At 55.6% G+C, this 20,465-nt stretch overlaps 6 protein-coding genes across 6 annotated transcripts; 3 read left to right on the top strand and 3 right to left on the bottom strand.

The window, feature by feature from the left end:
* Positions 1 to 669: 669 nt before the first annotated feature.
* Positions 670 to 3,555, top strand: C8A04DRAFT_36921 (uncharacterized protein; the record flags this gene model as incomplete). The annotated part of the gene is made up of 4 exons (XM_062783696.1): positions 670 to 2,229; positions 2,302 to 2,901; positions 2,999 to 3,090; positions 3,552 to 3,555. 4 exons carry the CDS (start codon positions 670 to 672, stop codon positions 3,553 to 3,555), a joined length of 2,256 nt encoding a protein of 751 aa, XP_062637455.1.
* A 508-nt stretch (positions 3,556 to 4,063) lies between these two features.
* Positions 4,064 to 6,016, bottom strand: C8A04DRAFT_36920 (uncharacterized protein; the record flags this gene model as incomplete). Its single annotated transcript, XM_062783695.1, has 1 exon — positions 4,064 to 6,016. One exon carries the CDS (start codon positions 6,014 to 6,016, stop codon positions 4,064 to 4,066), a length of 1,953 nt encoding a protein of 650 aa, XP_062637454.1.
* Positions 6,017 to 6,893: 877 nt separating this feature from the next.
* On the top strand, positions 6,894 to 8,923 carry C8A04DRAFT_28201 (triose-phosphate transporter family-domain-containing protein; the record flags this gene model as incomplete). The annotated part of the gene is made up of 2 exons (XM_062780557.1): positions 6,894 to 7,352; positions 7,451 to 8,923. 2 exons carry the CDS (start codon positions 6,894 to 6,896, stop codon positions 8,921 to 8,923), a joined length of 1,932 nt encoding a protein of 643 aa, XP_062637453.1.
* A 640-nt stretch (positions 8,924 to 9,563) lies between these two features.
* Positions 9,564 to 11,360, bottom strand: C8A04DRAFT_11827 (origin recognition complex subunit 5 C-terminus-domain-containing protein; the record flags this gene model as incomplete). Its single annotated transcript, XM_062777109.1, has 3 exons — positions 9,564 to 10,682; positions 10,743 to 11,192; positions 11,253 to 11,360. The coding sequence occupies 3 exons, from the start codon at positions 11,358 to 11,360 to the stop codon at positions 9,564 to 9,566; spliced, it is 1,677 nt and encodes a 558-aa protein (XP_062637452.1).
* Positions 11,361 to 12,067: 707 nt separating this feature from the next.
* C8A04DRAFT_11782 (uncharacterized protein) lies at positions 12,068 to 13,540 on the top strand (the record flags this gene model as incomplete). Its single annotated transcript, XM_062777089.1, has 1 exon — positions 12,068 to 13,540. One exon carries the CDS (start codon positions 12,068 to 12,070, stop codon positions 13,538 to 13,540), a length of 1,473 nt encoding a protein of 490 aa, XP_062637451.1.
* Positions 13,541 to 14,414: 874 nt separating this feature from the next.
* On the bottom strand, positions 14,415 to 19,932 carry C8A04DRAFT_36916 (uncharacterized protein; the record flags this gene model as incomplete). The annotated part of the gene is made up of 14 exons (XM_062783694.1): positions 14,415 to 15,109; positions 15,282 to 15,772; positions 15,844 to 15,865; positions 15,923 to 15,961; positions 16,026 to 16,068; positions 16,131 to 16,216; positions 16,458 to 16,612; positions 17,541 to 18,116; positions 18,196 to 18,531; positions 18,590 to 19,281; positions 19,343 to 19,458; positions 19,517 to 19,616; positions 19,674 to 19,798; positions 19,851 to 19,932. 14 exons carry the CDS (start codon positions 19,930 to 19,932, stop codon positions 14,415 to 14,417), a joined length of 3,558 nt encoding a protein of 1,185 aa, XP_062637450.1.
* Positions 19,933 to 20,465: the final 533 nt, after the last annotated feature.

The following is a 20,465-nucleotide window of genomic DNA, read 5'->3' as shown; positions in this document are numbered from 1 at the left end:
GGGGGAGTGAGGCCTGGAATAGGAGAATCATATCGTCACCTTTGGTGACAGTCACGCGTCTTGTTCTCACCTTCACATTTCACGCTTCTCTTGCAATTCCCGCTTTCCGTCAATGCAATCTGGTTAGATGCACCAGATCGAAAACTTGGTGGACATAGTAAATTCATTCCAGAAATCCATTTTTTAGCATTAGAAGCTGTCGTCGGAGGTAGGGAGTCGCGCCATGCCCCAAGCATACTCTTCCCTATTGATCCACACGTGTTTTCAGCCAAACGTCAATTCCACAAGCCCAACATGAGAATGAGGCGCGGTTAACAATTCAATTAGGTCACCATTGGCTGCCACCGTTCTTTGCTATATTCGCTCCTTCTTCAGGTCCATCACGCGTACCATCACCATCTTCGCCCGCTTTTTCTCACCCTTTACGGATAATTCGTAATCATTCATTCGTTTGTTCATTTTGCATCATCCGTTCTGGACGCCGAACCGACCTCGGCCACACCTGTGCCTCTCAGAACCCTTTTACATTCGAGCCACCACTATCGGTACCACTTCCGGATAATGCAGCCTTCGCTTCTCTCTGGATTCCGTTGATTCCTGTTGCGCGTCCTGTGAAGCAGCAGCCGCTAAAGAAGTCATTAACACCGTAATGACACCGGCTAGGTAGCCATGACAACCTCTAACCATCGCAGCCGTGGCTTGCCCTTCCTCCATCGGAACTGGCTTCAAGCCACCAACCATTGGGAATCTAAGATGAGCAACAAGCTCTCGTCGCAACCACACGATTCCAACGACAGGCCCCCAAAAGACGATTCCCAGACACAGCGCACAGCAAAGCGTCGCCGGATCGACAATGGTTACGATGGGTTTCCGTTGTTCGAAGGGTATGGCGCAGCCCAACGTGCGCTTCGAATCGAGCTTCTCAAGGTCAGCCACAAGGATTCACCTCGCCTCAAGAACGGCATCTTAAATGGCGTCATTGCCCCGAATGTGCGCGACGTTATTTATGTCAAGGCTCGCTGCAAGCTCACCATCTGCGGCTTCAGGGGCGGCGAACCAGTTGTCCTGCATGTCGATAGCCAAGTCTGCGGCCTCCGCATCTTCAAACATCCCCCGGGCTCAGCCCCCATTGCGCGGTTCTCCTCTATTCGACCATTTCACATTCCAGAGGAAAAGATCTTTCTCGAGCGCGACGACGATGCCGTCTTCGGCCTTGCCAATACGTACTCTGTGCTTCTTGAGCTTGAGTCAGCCGGTGATGTTAACTGGCCACCTACGGACTTAGTGCCGGTCAGCGATGAGGAGAAATTTTACAACAGAGGCCTGCCGCCGCGTCACTGGGTCTTGACAGCCAGCATTTCAGATATATTCAACAACCGTAATCGCAAGTCAATCCGCCTTCGGGTCAAGAAGCACAAGCAACTCCTCAATGATGTTGATGTTCCCACCAACTTCCTCATCGACTTGGACGTTCGGTGGCTGACTGCGCTGTCTCACCGAGCAAGGTCAAGAGAGCTTGCTAAGGACATCCAACCTTCCATCTCGGTGTTTGATCCTCACGAGCTCGCCACACCGTTTGCGGGCGGCGGCCCCCCCGCCGACCCCCCTGTTGCCGGTACCGCCGGTGGGCAACAGCAGGTGGGCCCCCAGACAAATGTAACGAGCGAGGGAGGGCTTGCGTTAAATGGGCACCTCAATGGGTCTGGGCTTGATCCAGCAGACGAGTTTGCCGAGGGCGAGCTCACCCCGAGTCGTTCTCGGCGGACGAGGCAAGATATTAACTACAACGTGAAGCAGATGTGGAACAATGCGGTCGGCAAGGAAACAAGGAAACGTCGGAAGCTTGGTGAAGAGCACAGCCAAGTTGACGAGCACACAGTCACGTATTTGCTTCCACCAGAACAAGTCCAGACAGAGAGGTTTGCCTGTCTCTTGTGCGGCGCCGAGAACGACCGTCTCAGCCAGCTCCGTGCTCATTATCTGAGCCACCCGCAGTACGACTTCCACTTTGAGTTCCGGCCGAAAGCGGGATACTGTGTCACCGTGAAGCCCAATGCCAATAGCTTTGGCTCGCCCTTGCGTCCCAAAGTGTACCAGCTTGGTCTCCCGGTTAAACCTTTGGATCTCGAAAAATATGTGAATGGTGACGATTCCTGGGTCACCTCTCGCCTCGGCCCGGATAACGGCCGTGAAGTTTTCCAAGACAATGCTCCGCAAGGGGGCCACCCGGTAAGCCATGGTTGCCATTGAGCCGACCATATCTCCCAACTTTACCTATACTCTAATCCTAACACCCACTAGAAATCAACCATCAAGCGAACCCAGCGCAAGGTCCTAGTCCCCAAGACTAAACAACCCCTTTTTGACCCCCTCAGTAAAGTCCAGCTCCCAGCTGGGACGGTCATTCCCCAGCGTCCCCTTGACGACTCTTGGCTCCTTCTCAAGCACCGCGACAATCTGCAGGATTTCATCGACCTCAACGCCGCTGAAAAGGAATACTTACAGGAATGGGATGCCTTCATTATGCGCCAACACTTGTCGTCCCAGGAATACTTGCCACGTCATTTCCTGCGCTTTGTGCACGAGCACGCGGCCTGGCTGGTCGAAGTGCGTTCGCGAGCTGATGAGTTCAGCAAACATGCCGCGACGCTGCTCACCCGTCGCATGCTGCCTGACACCGTCATTTTCGAGGCTACTCAACTCGTGAATGACGCGCGGAATAGGCGGGCTGCGATGGCTGAGGCATCGGAGACAGCAAGCAATATGTCTTCAAAGGAAAGAGGGACTGCACAGGCACTACTCCCCGCCCCGGCCACAGCTAGGAACAAGGCTTCGGGCGGGTGCTGCGCCAAGTGTGCTGAGCCCGTGCCTATGGGTAGCTTGCTTGTTTGTTCCAACAAGGTAATTTTCTCCTTTTTTATCCCCTTGTTCCCAACAACCTCCCATGTATGAGACCAGAACAGACCAAGATACTGATAGCATTTATCAACTCTACTAGGCTTGCAAAAAACGGCTGTACCACAAGCACTGCGTGGAGAACCCAGAAGCGGCGGTAAAGGCAAGACGGAGGTGGAAGTGCGCCGCTTGCTTGTGAAAGGGCAACTACGCGGACGCGGTGATTTACGGGTCTGTATCGACATGCAAAGCGGCAGAGGAGAGGAGAATGCACCCGCAAGTGGGGGTCGGGTGGGAAAGGAAAGCGAAGGAGGAAATAGGGGTGTGTTTGTACTACAAATGTAATGGAAATAAAAATTTGGGAGACGACGGGGTGTAAATTCGACGGGGGTATCTATCTTCCTGCTTGGGCACCACAGCTGAGGAGGGTGGAAAGTCGGTTTCTCAAGCGAGATCGAGATAGGGGAAGAGGGTGAGCCTGGAGGTGGAAAGGTAGGAACACAGTTGGCTGGGAATTAATGGGCTTTGGGATTTGGCAAAAAGGTCGGGAGTTCCGTCCACTTGGATGCTAACTAGGTAGGGGGGGAGGGTGAAGAGGGGGGCATCGGGTGTGCGTATATGCCTAGGGGTGCTTGTATGTATCTGAGTCGTGTAAGGTAGTTGAATACGTGAATACCAGTTAAGACGGCTGACAGCTACTGGTGGGTGTAGCATGAACTTGGAAGTGAATTGAGTAAAGGACAGAGGTAGAAAACAAGAAAACAAGGTAAACCCAACTTGGTCCCAACCACTGAAAGGAGAAAGGAGGCGACAATTCACAATTAGAAGGTGTAGTTGACTCTAGTGGATTGGATTTCATGTTTCTCGCATTTAGAATGAGATCTGACCCATAGTTGTTCACTTGCTCAGCGACGTAACATATTTGGCTGACGTCTTTATTATTTTTCAACATTTCCCTCGTCTCTGTGTCCCACCCCCCTAGTTCCGTAATTGTCTTCGGTATTATACAACCCACACACCCCCATCCCAAAAACGCCCAACTCATGCCAAACTTAGTCCCAAATAAATAAGGATGAAAACAAAGAAACACACAAACGATCACGCCGTTACAGGCTCAGCAACCATCACAGTCTGATCAACCGACCAATCCTTCTTTATCACCTCTGATCTACCTCCTCCCCTTCTCCCTCTCCCCGCGCCTCTCCTCCTCCCTCCTCTGCCTCTTCCGACTCTCCTGCGCAATCATATCGCTCAAGTCCTCTTCATACGCTGCCGACCGGCTCCACTGCGCGCCCGCCCCTTCCTCGCGCCGGCCCGCCTCGTACTGCCGGCGCAACTCTTCCTTGTCCAGTCCGCTGCCGCTTCCCGAGGCCGCGAGCGCGTCTGGGTCGAGCGCCACGTCGACATCACCGGGCTTCTTGCGCTTGCGTGACGCGTCGTCCTCGTTGATTTGGCCGAGCATGGGCATGTGCTGGTAGTGGAGGGATCCTGAGCCGCCAGGTTTCGTGAGATCGTAGGTCTTGTCGCTGCCGAAGAACCCTTCGGCACGGCCCTGGCGTTCGGGGATGACGGTGTAGGCTTGGCGGGGGGCGCCATAAGACGACTCTTCGGTTTCGAACCCGCGGCGGGTTTTCCGCAGGTCGAATTCGCCGGCCATGCTAGTCTCTGCACCGCCGGCTGGGTGGAGGTCAGTGTGGACTGTGCTGGCGTACCCGGCTGGGGTCTCGAGACCGGTGGTGGTATCGGTGCCACCGGGGGGCAAGTCCCCGGCGTCGGAGCCCTCCTCGTCGGATTCTTCTTCTTCCGACTCCTCTTCCTCTGATTCTTCTTCGGGCGGTTGTAGCTCGCCCCAGAGGGCACGCTCAATCGGCTCGGCAAGCGCACTAGCGGCAGCCGCTGCTTGGGGTTGTTGAGGTGGTAGCTGTTGTTGTTGTTGCTGTTGTTGGTAGGGCGCAGTAGCGCCAGGTTGGCCGGGGGCCATGAGGCCAAAAATGTCGCCGCCGTAAAGAGGACGGTTATACTCGTCCAGTGGTGGTTTGCCCCATTGACCAGGCTGGAAACCCCAGGCTGCTCCCGCCGGGATCGGGGCGTTGAGGCCGGGAATCTTGAGGGTGGGATAGGAGGGAGGAGGGCCAACACGCTGTTGCTGGAGCAGCCAAGGAGGGGGGAAGCTAGGCTGCATCCCGAGGGCTTCTCTCAGCCCCTCGCTAACATCGCCTGGCTTGAAGACTTTGTAGTCGGCTTCCCACTCCTTGCCCTCGTAGTACACATCACCAAACCGGGTAAGGTCTGGCTTGGTCTGATGGCGGAAGAAGGCATCGTAGAGTTTTTGATAATCAATGTCGAGCTTGCCCATCTTCGGCTGTACCCTCTCGCGCTGCTTCTGCTTAAGCGTCTGCTCGGCTTGCTTCTCTAATACGGCGTCGCGCATCTCGGTGATGCCGGTCTCGGAGATGAAATTTGGGAGTTTGAAGGGGGGCTTCTCAATACCCCGCTTACTGGAGAGGTATTCCCGCTTCAGAGACCAATGTGTGGGTACGGGGACGATGTTCCGTTGCGCCTTGATCTGGACCAGCAAGCGGGGATCCGACGACGAAACATCGTGCCACTCGACGACCTCGGGGTTGCGCACTAGGGCCTTGAGCTCGGCAATAGATAGCTTGTTTAGCTTCTTGCGCTTCTTCTTCGACATATTTTGCGCGTCTTCGTCCTCGCTAGGAATCTCGTCGTCTTGATCGAAGAAAACCTCTCCCTTGTTGCCCGCGTTTGCTTCCCTGGCGGCTTCCTCATCGTCCAAGCTGAGACCGAATTTCTCAAAGATGCCTTTGTATGCGACGAACGCGGGGTCCTCTTCGTCGAGAAGCGAGCTGTCGACAGGGCCGTCGGCTTCGGGCTTAGTGGACGCATCGAACTCGTTCTTGACTTCGAGATCGGCGGGTTTCGGTTCGTCGACGGGCGTCTCGTCCTTTGGGGTTGCTTCACCTGTCCCGTTTTTCTGTTGACAGTCAGTGGGACGGCCGGATATAAAATAGGTATGGCTCATAGCGCCACGCACCTGCACCTCGGCCTGGGCCTTCTTCTGCTCCTTCTTTTTGGCCCGGCGCATCTGGTTCTTGGTCATCTTTGGAGCCGCCATCTTGGCTATGGCGAGCGTCTCGCTCGGGTTCTGGCTGAATTGTTTTGGCCTTGCAGCATGCAAAAACCGCCCTACTCAAATTCGGCTCGATGGGGGAGGACGTCGGTTTCGTTGATGCCAATGATGACGCCGTTGATGTTGGTGTTGGCAAATGCAGTATTTGGTGGACCGACCTCACACGCGACCCAGGCCACTCACTTATCGGGATCGCGCGCCTCGAAAGTTTTGAGACGGACAAGCGATGTGGCTGGTGCTGCAGCATTCGAGCCTGGTGGCCCCACTTCAAACTGATCAACTGTGGCGCCCCAGGCTGGGTTCTGCCGATGGTGGGTGACAAGACTCCCAGGGCCTTTGTTTCAGTGGCCGGACCCGCGTGGTGCGCCTGCAACAGCGGATTGGAAGGGGCGCCAAGAGAGTTTATTTGGCCGACGTCAAACCAGATCTCGCCAGGCGCCCCTCCAACGTTGCCTTCGAACCTGCAAGCGAGGATAGGATTGCGAGAGCTCGGTTGGGAGTGACACCTGTGCAACCTCCAATTGCCGCTATCTTGTTTTCTTCTCCCTCTCTCCGCTCTAACCCACCATTTTCCGTGTTACACCGAGACCGACGAGGACGTGGCCATGATCACATAGGCTCGAGTCGGCGCGTCAGCACTTCCACTTGTTTCACGCCGTTATTTTTTGCGCTCGTTTGGTGGATCTGCCGCATCTCTGCATCGAGATCGCGGCCGGGGCTACCTCTCTGCATCTGCATTGATCGCACAGCGTTCGATCCACGGACGCTCCGAATCGTCGAACCAACCGAACAACAGACCCCTTGAGACTCAGCGAGGCAAAAGAGCGCCGCAGCGCGCGCGTGCGCAATGCCGCACGCTACATCCCACTCGACGTCGCACTCGGCTTCGGCGAGCTCCCATATGCGGGCGCCATCCCAGACTCGCTCGTCATCAATCACCAAGTCCTACGGCGATTCTCCCAACGGCGTCGGGTCGTCTGGCCCCGGGGAGACGGAGAAATTTCCCGATTTTGATGCCGGGCACACGGCGTTTCCCAGCAGCAGCCAACCTGCCTCGACCCCGCGCTGGCAGCAGAACGGCTTCAACTCCGGCAGCAATGGCGACGCCGCGAACGCCGGCCGCTGGACCGCGCGACGGGATAGTAGGGTGAGATGGGCTCCCCGGGAGTCTGTTGTAGGGCCGTCGGGCCACGCCAAGAAGAGCAGCATTAGCCAGACTGTCCACCGGATGCGCTCATCGAGTATGAGCCAGAATGCCCACGAGATCGCCGGAGCGCTTCGTGCGCCTGTTTCATGGAAGCTTATTGTATGTTTTCCGCACCGCTGTCTGCCTCTCAAGTGACTGCTCCACGCAAGATTCAAGGCAAACCGGGGCTGATGATTTGTTTCTCTTCGTCTTTGTAGGGCCTATGCCTCATGTGGTACTGGTCGTCCGCCATGACCAACACGTCCTCCAAAACGATCCTCACAGCCTTCGACAAACCGGCGACCCTGACCCTCATTCAATTCGCCTTCGTTTCGTCCTACTGCCTGCTTTTCTCGTGGCTCGCGTCTACCTTTCCGCGGCTCAGGGCCGCCGTCCCGGCGCTTCGGCATCCGATCCGAGCCCCTTCGCGCGATGTCATCCGAACAACGCTCCCGCTGGCCGCTTTCTCGATTGGCGGCCATCTACTGAGCTCGAACGCGACCTCCAAAATTCCTGTGTCCTTAGTTCACACCATCAAGGGGCTGTCGCCGCTTTTTACAGTTTTCGCCTACCGCATCTTCTTTGATATTCGCTACCCTCGAGCCACATATTTTTCTCTAGTTCCGCTCACCATTGGTGTGATGCTGGCTTGTTCGGGCAACCACGCATTCAGCGGAGGACAGTTCCTTGGAATCATGTATGCGCTGTTTGCGGCCATCATCTTTGTCACCCAAAACATCTTCTCCAAGAGGTTGTTTAATGAGGCCGCGCGGGTCGAGCAAGAAGGGGCCGGACACCAGTCCCGTAAACTGGACAAGCTCAATCTGCTTTGCTACTCCTCTGGCTTGGCCTTTCTTCTAACGTGCCCGATCTGGGCGTGGTCAGAGGGCATCGGCATCCTGGGCGATTTTCTTTGGGACGGCAGCGTGGACCTGAATCTCAGCCCGAACTCGTTGGACCACGGTCCGCTGGTGCTCGAGTACATTTTCAACGGCACATTTCACTTCGGCCAAAACATCTTTGCTTTCGTGCTACTCTCCATGGTGTCGCCCGTGACCTACTCGGTCGCATCCCTGATCAAGCGCGTGTTCGTCATTATCATCGCCATCCTCTGGTTCCGCAGCCCGACCACGGGCATCCAGGCCGTCGGCATCGCCCTCACCTTTTTGGGTCTTTACCTCTACGACCGCAGCAGCGAGCGCAACAAAGCCGACCAACGCGCCCGTTCCCTGACCGAAACCCGCCGCCAGGCGACCCTACTACCCCTCAACACCAAACACTCACCCCCCATCGCCGCTACGACCCTACCTCCCGTGGTGCCAATCGGCTTCCTCAACGGCTCATCCTCATCCTCGTCGGGGGCAGCGGCGCCGACCATCTTCGAAAGCCCAAGCGGCATCGGCCCAGCCGGGTCGGCACCACACACCTACACCCAAGGCAGCGCCGCCGCGGCAGCGTTTGCGTCTGGCGGGCCCGCCATATTAGGCGACACCAAAAAGTCGGACGATGTTGGAATTGGCAGCGGGAGTGCCAGTAATGGAGGAGCAGGCGGGGGACCAGGCGGGCCCGCGGGGAGCAGGAATCGCGGGATGAGCAATGCTGCTGCTGCTGCGCCGGCGTGGCGGCCGCCAGGGACGAGACAGGAGGATACCTGGCGGACGGGGGATAGTCAGACGGTTGTCGCTCAGTGAGTGAGTACTTGGGTAAAACCATGACCCTTGACTTACGGGTGCCGTGGTTACCTGTTTAGGTACATGCCTATGTATGCCGCTCTGGCGGGTGGGTGCTGGAGGCGATGCAATTCTATGAGAAGTGAGCGTTTCGGATGGGATCGGTCAAAACGTTTCCGGAATGACTGGCACTGTATTGGGTTGGGTTGGGCTGGTCTGAAAACCCTCTCCCCTTTGAAAAGAAGAGGGCGCTTGTGATTATGGGGTTATTTATGTGACGATTTCTGGAGCTGTACAGGTTTTATTTTTGATGGCTTGATGGTTTGATGGGCTGGGTTTGGCATGGCGTGACACGCATGTACGACACATTTTAATGAGCTTTTTTGTACGGTCATGTATTTTATGTGTTTAACTTTATAAAGCTGGTTTACTTTTGCATAGGTACATTTAGACTTGTTAGATGGCGTCATGCATGGTTTCTTCGCCGAATAGTTATGGGTCGGTGTTATATACCATATAGCAATTAAATTAGTGCTTAACTTCTCCCATACGTCAACCCAACCGTTAGGTCTGGTGTATGAAGAGTTTACTTGATCCCATGAGTGGTACAGTACCTCGGTACCCAGCTGCTAGTATAGCTAGCACACACACCCTTCAGACCTCACTCCATCAACCACTCTTCAACCTCCACCCCAACCCCCCTCCCCAACGCCTTAATCACCTCCCATCCCACATTCACCCTCCACTTCCCCCCGCGATCCATTACATCCGCCACGCCCCCAAACCCTCCACCCCCTCCTGCACTACTTCCCCCTCCGCCCCCGCCTACCTTCACTAATAACCTCAAACTCGCCAGCGTCGCCACCGCCATCGCAATGTCCGCGTCCACATCACCACCACCACCACCACCATGATTATTACCACGATCCGACTCCTCAGGTGGGAAATACCCCCACTCACCCTTGACCGCCTCAAAAATAGCCAACATCCGCTCCAGCACAAAGGCATGCGCGCCAAGCAGTTTGCGCGCGATCTTGCGGTGTTTGGACCGTGGTCTCCCCCGACCGGCGCCCCCCGTGCCGGCGCCGCCGCGACGCTTGCGCCGGCCGTGGTAGTGGGTGGAGAAGAGGGTTAGGTCGTGGCGGGTGGGGTTGTGTGAGGCGAGGTAGGAGGCGAGGAGGAGGAGGCGGGCGATTGTGGGGAGGAGATGGGCGAGGTCGGCGCCGGCGTTGGCCGAGGGGGTTGTGTTGCTGGTGCTGGTGGTGGTTGCGGTGATTGATCTAGTGGGGACTGGGAGTGGGTGGTTTGTTGTTGTAGTTGATGTGGTTGTGGATTGGGGTGGTGCTGTTGATAGTGGTGGTGATGGCTTTTGGTTTGTGGTGGAGGGAAGAGCCAGGACACCCGGGTCAAGCAGCCGTTCGTCCTGGAAATGCACGCGCGCAGCGACGAGGAGCTTGGAGAATTCCCGGGCGGAGTGTGTCCCTGCGTGAATCGGAGCCGTGAAGCGCGGCCAAAGGGCGGCGCAAGCATGGCGGAAAGAAGGGAGAGTGCGCGAGGCAGCACGCGCGAGGGCATCGTGAACAGCGGCGGTGAAGCGCGCCCATAGATCGATCGTTTCCTGGTCTGTCGTGTTGGGTAAAGCCCGTGGCGGAGTAGTGGACAGGATGGCGATGAAGTCGGGCTTGGTGTAAGTCGGGAAGTGGAGGTGGGGAGTGAAGGAGCTGAGAAGGAAGTTGGGAGGAGGAGAGGTGACAATGAAGACGGTTGTTAGGCAGGGGATCTACAGTATAGAGTTAGTAAACACGCCGAGACATCGGAAACATTTCAAGGAGAAGCTCACAATCTCAGATAACCTCGCAAGAGCGGGCAGCAATGTGTGAGGAGCATCCCGCTGGCGGTCGATGGCGTCAAACACAAGCACAAAGCGGAACCCGTCGGGACGGGAATTGTACTTGAGCATCTTGGACAGCTCAACGGTCAACGACGACACAGTCTCGCACCTTGCTGGCGCGGCGTCCCAGTGAAGCGCGGTAGAAACCTTGCCAACCACAGTCTCGAACAGATGGCGAGAGGTGATGCATTCCGACGAGTTCACCATGGCGTATTGGAGAGGGGTGTCATCGTCGTCAACGTGGCCGTTTAGCTGACCATCGAGCTGGTCCTCAACATCGTCGGCAGTGACACTCTCGGCCTGGCCCGAGAATAGTGAGAGAAGGGCCGCGGTGACGCCGCTCTTGCCCGTGGCCTCAGTGCCATAGATGACGAGATTCCGACATGGTGCAGCGCCGGGCTAAGATGGTCAGCAAGCGTCGTGATGGGTGATGGTATGACGAGGTTGAAGTGGCCTTACATAAAGCAGTGTTGCAAGGGCCCGGATTTGCGGTTCTCGACAAGGAAAGATTCGGTTGAGCGCGGCCAGCTTCGCTTCATCTGGTAGTCGGAAGATGGGATTGCCCATCATGTATGGGCTCGGTGGTTTGGGGGCTTTCGCTAATCAATGAGATCGTTTTGTCCTAGCTCTTCCCTCGTCCTCCCCACGCAAGTCTTTGAAGTTGTTTGTTTCCGTTGTCTTGAAATTTACCCAACATTGGTGTGTAAGGGACCGTATGCAGCGTCGCGTTCCTGCGGCTGAGGACGCGTCGGGCTAGCTGCAAGGACTCTTGGTGGCCAGGGCGCTGCAAGCGAGTGTAGGTTCCACTTTCCTGGTTCAGGGCTCTGCCGGCGTCTTGGCCTTCCAATTACAGGGGGTTGACCACTGTATTCTGCTCTGCGGTTCGCTCAGAACGGGCTGCGTGCCACCTGCCTGCTCTCCCATTGCTTGCTCTTGGAACCCTCACATCCAGACGGCCCGGGCAGTACATGGATGAGCCGAGGTGTTGCGGACGACACACACAGCATGAGGATGGCGAGCTGAGATCCTTAGTGTGGGTTTCTACACGTAAGCCGCGGAGAATGAGAGATATCTGGTCTTGTCCCATTTGCGGCGGAAACACCAACACCCTCTTTCAGCCTCGACAGCACGGAGCAGCCCCTCACTTTGTCTCGCGCATGACGGATTGCTCTCTTAGCCGTGAATTCTCAATCCTTAAATCACATGCTTCATCTCATCACATCCAATCCCATCTCCTCGTTTCAGGGGTATTCTGGCGAAGGATGGAAGTCCCGATGTCCCCTGGCCCCGGCTCGGCACTGGCCACGCAAAAACCATACCACCCCAAACGCCCACATCGCAAGTCAAGGACGGGATGCCGCAACTGCAAGACCCGCAGGGTCAAGTGCGATGAGGGCCGTCCAGCCTGTCGCTCATGTACTCTCCGCGAAGAGAGGTGTGTGTATACCGTGCCACCACGTCCAGCTCAGGCTACAGCACAGTCGACATCCACCACTTCTCCATCTCCCGAGCCCCCTAGGGGTACCAACAGCCAGGACAATACCTGGAGCAACAGCAGGAGCAATAATGGCCCTAGCAGCGGCGATGAGGTGCCATATCCCGACCTGTTTGTTGCCCTTCGCAGCCAGAGCCCCTCGGTGACTCCCCAACCACAGTTCATCCCGGCCGACCACAACATGATGGACATGCGCCTGCTCTGGTTCTACACCACCGTCACTTTCGCCTCCTTTTCCACTGGCCGTCTCGAAGAACGCAACGCCGACCCGGTGCTCAAAGTGACCGTTGTACAGCACGCCTTCGCCAATGACTTCTTGATGAACTGCATCCTCGGCCTGTCCGCCATGCATATCAACCATCTCGGCCTCAGAAACATGGGCGTCTCTCCCGCCCTCGAGATCCGCTACCGTGCTAAGGCCTTTGAGACCTACCGCAAGGCCCTCGCGATCGATAACTCGGCCGCCTACCCGGCCCTGGTGGCCACTTCCCTCCTGCTTTGTGGCCTGTCAACCCACGTTTTTCGTGGCAGTGAAGCTCAACCGTTGTCAATCCTCAATTGGATGACCTTGTGGAAGGGCATCGACACCATAATCGACGAAGCGAACCTCCCACTGCTCTACCAGTCTGGCATTGCTCCCCTTATTTTCCGCCCCAGCGTCGACGTGGACGCCTCGGCCCGCTGCTTGCCTAGTAACCTCCTCTTCATGCTTTCGTCCGTCAATGCTGACGACCCGGACTACCCCTACATCGAGCACTACTACCGAGCACTCCAGTTTCTCGGCTCCATTTACCTCGAGCTAAGCGCCGGCTTCAGTGTGCGCCTCTTCCTACGCATCGCCACCTTCCTCAGCTTTCTCCCTCAAAACTTCGTCAACGCCGCTAGAGAAAAGCGCCCACGCGCCCTTGTGATACTGGCACACTACCTCGTGTTCACTAAGTTCAAGGTCGGCCCCTGCTGGTGGATGGACGGCATCGCTGACTTTGAAATTCCCAACATTATCAACTTTCTCGGACCGGAATGGCATGAGCTTCTCCGTATTCCCGCAGCCTCCCTCCAGATTGAAGATAACAGGGCTCTCGTCAGGCTGTTGGTGGATGACCTGTCTTGGGACCGCTCCACCGTGATTGTCGACGACAAGCCGGGGATGCCGGAGCACGAAAGCCAGCTTGCTATCCGCGCTGTCATGGCTCACGATATCAGCCCGGAAGTTACGAAGTATCGAAGGGACAGGATCCGGTTCGATGTATGATCGCCTGCACCGTCCAGCCCGGTTGGGGCCGAGTCGATTTTATCAGATATTGGGTGACCCAACACATCCACCCTACTTCGCATATATACCCCTTCATATTTTCATGATTCGCGTCATTTCCGCGCCTTTACGCAGCTGATCAAACCATTCCCCGCCCGCTGTGACCTGGGATCTGGCCAGTGGGTAGCTGTCGGTTGTCGAGGCCGATGCATCGTCGTCGACCCCAAGGCTGGTCCACTGCTTGACAGTTTCCTTGTAGTTGGCCGGCACCAACTTGAATCTGCGCTGCTGTGCCATATCCGCACCTTAGGCCGTTGGCCCGAGTTTCCATTTTTACTCTGCGTAAACACGATAAACAACATGAGGGCAATATAATTCATAAACCAAAGGCGTTAAATAGATTCAGTCGAAGCAGTAGTAGATAATAACGCAACGAAAAGGACAAAAGTCCACCGAGGTAAGACACAGGATAAAGGTTTCAACTTCGGGCTGTCATTACACAAATCCTTTGTCGACGTTTTAAAAAACAATGCCAGCGTTGCAATTCCAGCCGTCCACATCGTCGTCCACTTTCACCTCAGCTTCATTTTCCTTGGCAACAGCTCTGTTCAAATGATGCAGACCCGGAAGTTGAGATCAAGTTGACGCCTACGTTAAACTTGGCTCTTGCGGGCGGGCGAGTTTCGGGTCAGGGAGGGACATGTCACGGACGCAAGTACAAAAAATCTAGGCTCAGACGCTCGGACACAGAAAAATAGATTTGATACACAGCTCACAAAAGAGACTTGACTGAGCTTGGGAACTCCCCGGAAACCATTCGCTTCTATACACAGGTCGCCGATGTCCTTCCCGGTTTTATAAGACTGCCCACCAATTAAGCGCTCTTCTCGAGCTCAGCCAAAATCTTCTCACCCTTCTGCCGCGCCGTCGCAAAGTCACCGACCATGTAGAAGGCACCTTCGGGAAGGCTGTCGCCCTCACCATTCAGGATGGCCTTGAACGAGGCGATGGTCTCCTTGATGTCGACCAGCTGGCCCTCGATACCAGTGAAGACCTGGGCGACAGTGAAGGGCTGGCTCAGGAAACGCTGGATCTTACGGGCGCGCTCGACGGTAAGCTTGTCGGCTTCCGAGAGTTCGTCCATACCCAAAATGGCGATGATGTCCTGTAGAGACTTGTACTCCTGGAGGATCTGCTGGACACGCGAGGCGATGTCGTAGTGCTCCTGGCCGACAATGCGAGGGTCGAGCATACGGGACTTAGAGTCAAGAGGGTCGACGGCAGGGTAAATACCCAACTCGGAGATACCACGGGACAACACAGTGGTGGCGTCCAAGTGAGCGAAGGTTGTGGCGGGCGCGGGATCCGTCAAATCGTCAGCAGGCACATAGACGGCCTGGACGGAGGTAATGGAACCCTTCTTGGTGGTGGTGATACGTTCCTGCATGCCACCCATGTCGACGGCGAGAGTGGGTTGGTAACCGACGGCAGAGGGGATACGACCCAGAAGGGCGGACACTTCGGAACCGGCCTGAGTGAAACGGAAGATGTTGTCGATGAAGAGAAGCACTATGCCAGTTAGTTTACCTTTCCTGAATTCTCCATTTCTCCACTTTTCTGTCCTTCTCCACTTCTTTCACTTGCTCCACCTTGTGTTTATTTTCTTTTCCCCTTCTTTTTCTTGCCTCTTCCACCTCCCCATTTCCCTCGATTTTGAAGATAGGAAGGAATGTGAACTTACCATCCTGTCCTTCGTCACGGAATGCTTCCGCCACAGTAAGACCGGTTAAAGCGACACGAGCACGAGCTCCGGGGGGCTCGTTCATCTGACCGAAGACCAGGGCGACCTTGGATTCACCATCAAGTTGAATGACGGATGTCTCCTGCATTTCGTGGTACAGATCGTTACCCTCACGGGTACGCTCACCGACACCAGTGAAGACGGAGTAACCACCGTGGGCCTTGGCAATGTTGTTGATGAGCTCCTGAATGAACACGGTCTTGCCGACACCGGCACCACCGAAGAGACCAATCTTGCCACCACGAGCGTAAGGGGCGAGCAGGTCAACGACCTTGATACCCGTCACCAGAATCTCGGCGGTTGTCGACTGCTCGACGAACTCGGGAGCTTCAGCGTGAATGGGCATAAACTTGTCGGTCTTGATGGGGCCACGCTCGTCAATCGGGTCACCGGTGACGTTCATGATACGGCCGAGAGTGCCAGAGCCGACGCTAGAGGAGCCTCACGTTAGTGCCAGCTCCTGATATATGCATTTCCCTGACCGTGAAGCGCTTCAACTTACGGAATGGTGATGGGAGCACCGGCTGTCAAATACTGTCAGCATGTTGGTCACGACATCAAGAACATAGGGAGTCACTCACTATCAGCGGCCTTGGCACCACGGACAAGACCCTCAGTACCTATATATTCCGTTTAGAGATTATTCGGTCGCTCAGCACATAATAAACAATGCGGGGTACCAACCGTCCATGGCAATGCACCTCACAACGTTCTCGCCCAAATGTTGCTATAGCCAAGTCAGCACAACGCACAAACACACGGCAAAAACGGTGCGGGGTTTCTGCGTACCGAGACCTCGAGGACGAGCTTTTGGCCATTGTTGTTGGTCTCAAGGGCGTTGAGAATGGCGGGGAGCTTCTCGGTCTCGAACTTGACTGTCGACGGTAAGTGGTGTCAGCGGAATATTGCGACCGGAAGAAAGTTGTTGCGTGTAGCGAGAGCAGCGAGTTGTCGAGGCCCACAAGGAGAGGTTGTGTGTTTTACTAACCATCGACGACGGCACCTGTTGTTAAGAAAGTTGCGCGGTTAGCCAAGCCAAGGACACAATTTTCCCGGGCCAAACCGGGAACGACGAAGCGACCAGGGGGTCGAGTGATATTGGAGAGAGGGGCTCACCAATGACCTGGTGGATTTTGCCATCACCAACACCGGCGGTGCTGGCGAACCTGGTGAGCGCCGGGGCGTGGAGGTTGAGGCGAGTCGGGGGGATGGCGCGACGAGTCGCCGCCGCAAACGACGGACGGGCTGTCCGGGCAAAGGCGGAAATGCCGCTGCGCGAGGGGGGAGCGAAAAAGCTTTGCGTTAGTATCAATTGGCCTCAATTGGCGTATGGCTGGAATCGTGGACTAAAAAAAAGCCTTCGGCCGGCGACGACTCACCTCTTAAACATCTTGGCGATGATGAAGGGCGGACTTATGTGACGGTGGATTGACAGTGGTGAGGGTAGGCTTCGGAGGGAGGGAAGAAGACGGGTTCGAAAATCTCTCGACTGAGCTTTCGGCTAGACAGCTGCGGAGCTCGAATTTTCCACGTGACTTGATGTTTTGGCTAAAAATGTGGGGCCTCGGGCGCTCGCTCCCGTCAATTGTGCGCCGTCCGGTTGCAGGTCAGGTTCAGGTTTGGGCTCCCAAAGTTTGGCTCGACTAACTTTGGTGCGGGCGCGCCCACCGGTACGAATTAATTGTTGGTATCGGGATTTAGATGTTCACTCCAGTTTCGTCTTTCCCTTCGCCCTCGTCCCAACCGCACGCAGCAGTGTTTTAAATTCTTCATTGGCCGCTCGCGTTGCTGTTGAGACGGTCCACCGGGAGGTCCCGGGTCAGGCCTTGAATTTGAGGGCGGCCATCGTCGCGGCCCGCCGCTCATTGGATGGACAAGTGGCATTTCTGGCCTGGCATTGCCAAAGAACTGCCCACCCTACCCCGCTCTCCGTCATTTCAATTTGGGCGTCATGGTATTTGAGGCACGAAAACGTAAAGTAACATAAATTACGGAAGTTAAGAAAGTCTATCAAGATAGTCATTATTTCCTTTTCTCACACGTGCCTGCGGGCCATTACTGTTAAGCCACCCTCGATTCCGGAGCCAACACCTGTAAGCAATATTAGTACACAGTGAGTGATGAACTAACGGGGTAAGACATACCAGAGCTGTTCTGCACGGGATATATACATGCGTGCAGTTCTTGCGACCATTCCACTCGAGCGGTTCGGTGAAGTAGCGCGTGCCATCGTCGATACGGCAAAATCCGCCATGCTGTTTGGTGTCCGAATCAAGTACGACACGGTAGGTGCCTGCTTCCTCGATGCCGATGCGGTAGTCGGTAAAGCTCTCGGTATGGTGGAAGTTGAAGATGAACACCAGCCCACCGCGCTCAAAGACAATCACCTTGTCACCCTCGTGCTTGAGGGAGATGAAGGCCTGCGGCGCGTGCAGCCAGCCGTAGCGGGCCTCGGTTAGGTTCATGGAGCGGTCAAAGTTGTTGAGGAACTGGTAGCGCAGCAGGTGGTCCTCGGTCAGGTTGAGTTGGCGCCGGGCGTACCAGAACGAGTTCTGGTTGCCCTCGCGCGGGAAATCGAGCCACTCCGGGTGGCCAAACTCGTTGCCCTCGAAGTTGAGCCAGCCCTCGCCGCCCAGGGCGTGTGTCAGGAGACGGATCATTTTGTGCAGCGCCATGCCGCGGTCGATAACGGCAGTGAGAGGGGAGAGCACCGACATGTTGGTATACAACTCGGCGTCACACAGGTGCATCATCAGGGACTTGTCGCCGACGAGGCTGTAGGGGATGCTGGGGTTAGCACGAAAGGAGTTGCGACATAGGAGGCGAACAACGGAGGTAGTGAAAATCGACTTACGCCTGGTCATGACTCTCGGCGTATGCAATCGTCTTCTCCCCGTGGCGGCGGTTAGTCAGGGTCCAGCAAATGTTACCAATATCCCAGCTCTCGTCCTTTTGTTCCTTGAGGATCTTGATCCACATATCAGGGATGGCCATGGCGAGGCGATAATCGAAGCCGACGCCGCCGAGCGACAGCGGCAGGCACAGTGCCGGCATACCCGAGACATCCTCGGCCACGGTGATGGTCTCGGGGTATAACTCGTGCAGCATCTCATTGGCAATCATAAGGTATACAACGGCTTCCTCGTCGACACCGGCACCAAAGTATTCATGATATCCCCCAGAGAAGCCGCTATCCACGTTAGGGAGTCTCCTTATAACACAAACGAACGCCCCGAGGAGAAACTCACGTTCCAATGCCATGGTGAAGGTAAAGCATACTGGTGACCCCATCGAACCGGAACCCGTCAAACTTGTACTCGTCCATCCAGAAGCGCAAGTTGCTGAGCAAAAAGCGCATGACCTCGTGGTGGCCGTAGTTGAACAGCCGGCTGTCCCAGAGCTCGTGCTTACCCTTGGGTCCCTCGTGAAAGTACTGGTGGTCAGATCCGTCAAACTGGTTCAGCCCATCCAACACATTCTTGGACGCATGACTGTGAACCACATCCAATAGCACGACCAAGCCCAAGCTATGGGCGGTATCAACCAGCTCCTTCAGATCCTCGGGCTCGCCGTAGCGGCTACTAGCAGCAAAGAAATTGTTGACCTGGTAGCCGAAGCTAGCGTAGTAGGCGTGTTCCATGATGGCCATGAGCTGGATGGCGTTGTAGCCGAGGCCTTTGATGCGCGGAAGCATGGATTTGGTGAACTCCTTGTAGGTAGTGACGCGCAGCTCGGGAGACGAGATACCAACGTGAGCCTCGTAGATGCGCAGGCTCTCGGGCTTCTTGGGCCGCTCGTGCTGGAAAGCATATCGCGCTGCCGCAGGCGGATTCCAAAAGCGAGCGTCGTAGGCAGGTGAGACCGACAGATCTTGAGTCACGTACTTGATCCAGGCTGGTAGCCGATCGACCCATTCTGCCGTGGGCAACTCGAGGGTGACCTAAATAAGGTGTTAGGGCACGAGAGCTATCACGAACCGTCACACTCCGGACTTGCCCTACCTTGATTTTGGAGTTGTGGGGGATGGCGGGTTGGCCGTCGGCCGTTGGGGGAATGGTGAGCTCAAAGACACCAAATTCATTCTTCTTCATGGGATGAGCCGTTTTGTCCCATTTGTCTAGAGATGGTGAGGTTACAGTCATTAGACAGAAGATGAGTGTTAGAATGAAACTCACTGAAATCGCCAATGAGCGCAGCCTGAAGGGCATTGGGAGCCCATTCTCGGTAGATGATCGTGCCGTCCTCCTTTGCCCTCAACCCAAACAACTCCGTCCCCTGAATCAGTCAGCTTGGCGTCGAAAATCAACCAACATTTCAACAAGAACAACGAACCCTACTGAACTTCTCAAGCCCGCCTTCCGTGTCGTTAATCCGCTTAATCCACTCCTGGGCTTTCGCATAGCGCCGCTTCAATGAGTCCTGGAAAGGCGACAGCCATGGGTCAAGCTTCAGGACTCCTGTTCTATCGTCAGTTTACGATATCAACTCACTAGAATAACCAAAACGAACCGGTGCCATCTTTGGGAATGTCATCCTCAGCGACCTTGCCGCCGACCAACGTGTTGGACGAGTCCGCTGCAATAGGATCCATCCCGTCGGTAAGTGATCAATCGAATTATCACCTATGCTTGTGACGAAAATTTGCTCTTCGTCGCAATTCCCGCGGTGCCAGGGGGTTCAAGTTGTGTTGTAGAACTTGGATGGGTAGACGCAGAAACTAAAGCCACTGAGGATCACAAGCTCTCAGAAGCGTTTATTCGAAAAACTCAAAGAGAGAAGGAGGCAGAGATATCGAGTTACTCCCAATGCGGGGCGCGCAAAATGTGCAAATTGGCCGTGGCGATAACTGTTCGAGCTGTGCATCGGCTAGATGCGAGTTTGTTGAGCTCGAATCGATGAGGATGGCATGTCAACGCGAGATTACATCATGGCAACTGAACGCTCTGCAGCCCAACCGATTCCATCGATCTTCTCTCCTCTTTCCCGCGCGGCTCCTTCCAGGGGGTGTTCTGCGCCATGCCTAATACATAGTAAAAATAAAATAAAACAACGGCTACCTGCTGCTTTGCCCCCCTGCGCCGCTGGTCTGCCAACTTTCACTCTGTGGCCAGAACGTGGAAGGGA

The sequence above is a fragment of the Dichotomopilus funicola genome (assembly GCF_033296635.1).
Source record: "Dichotomopilus funicola strain CBS 141.50 unplaced genomic scaffold C8A04scaffold_27, whole genome shotgun sequence".
Classification (NCBI taxonomy): Eukaryota; Fungi; Ascomycota; class Sordariomycetes; order Sordariales; family Chaetomiaceae; genus Dichotomopilus; species Dichotomopilus funicola.
This window is presented reverse-complemented; position numbering and strand designations above follow the sequence as displayed.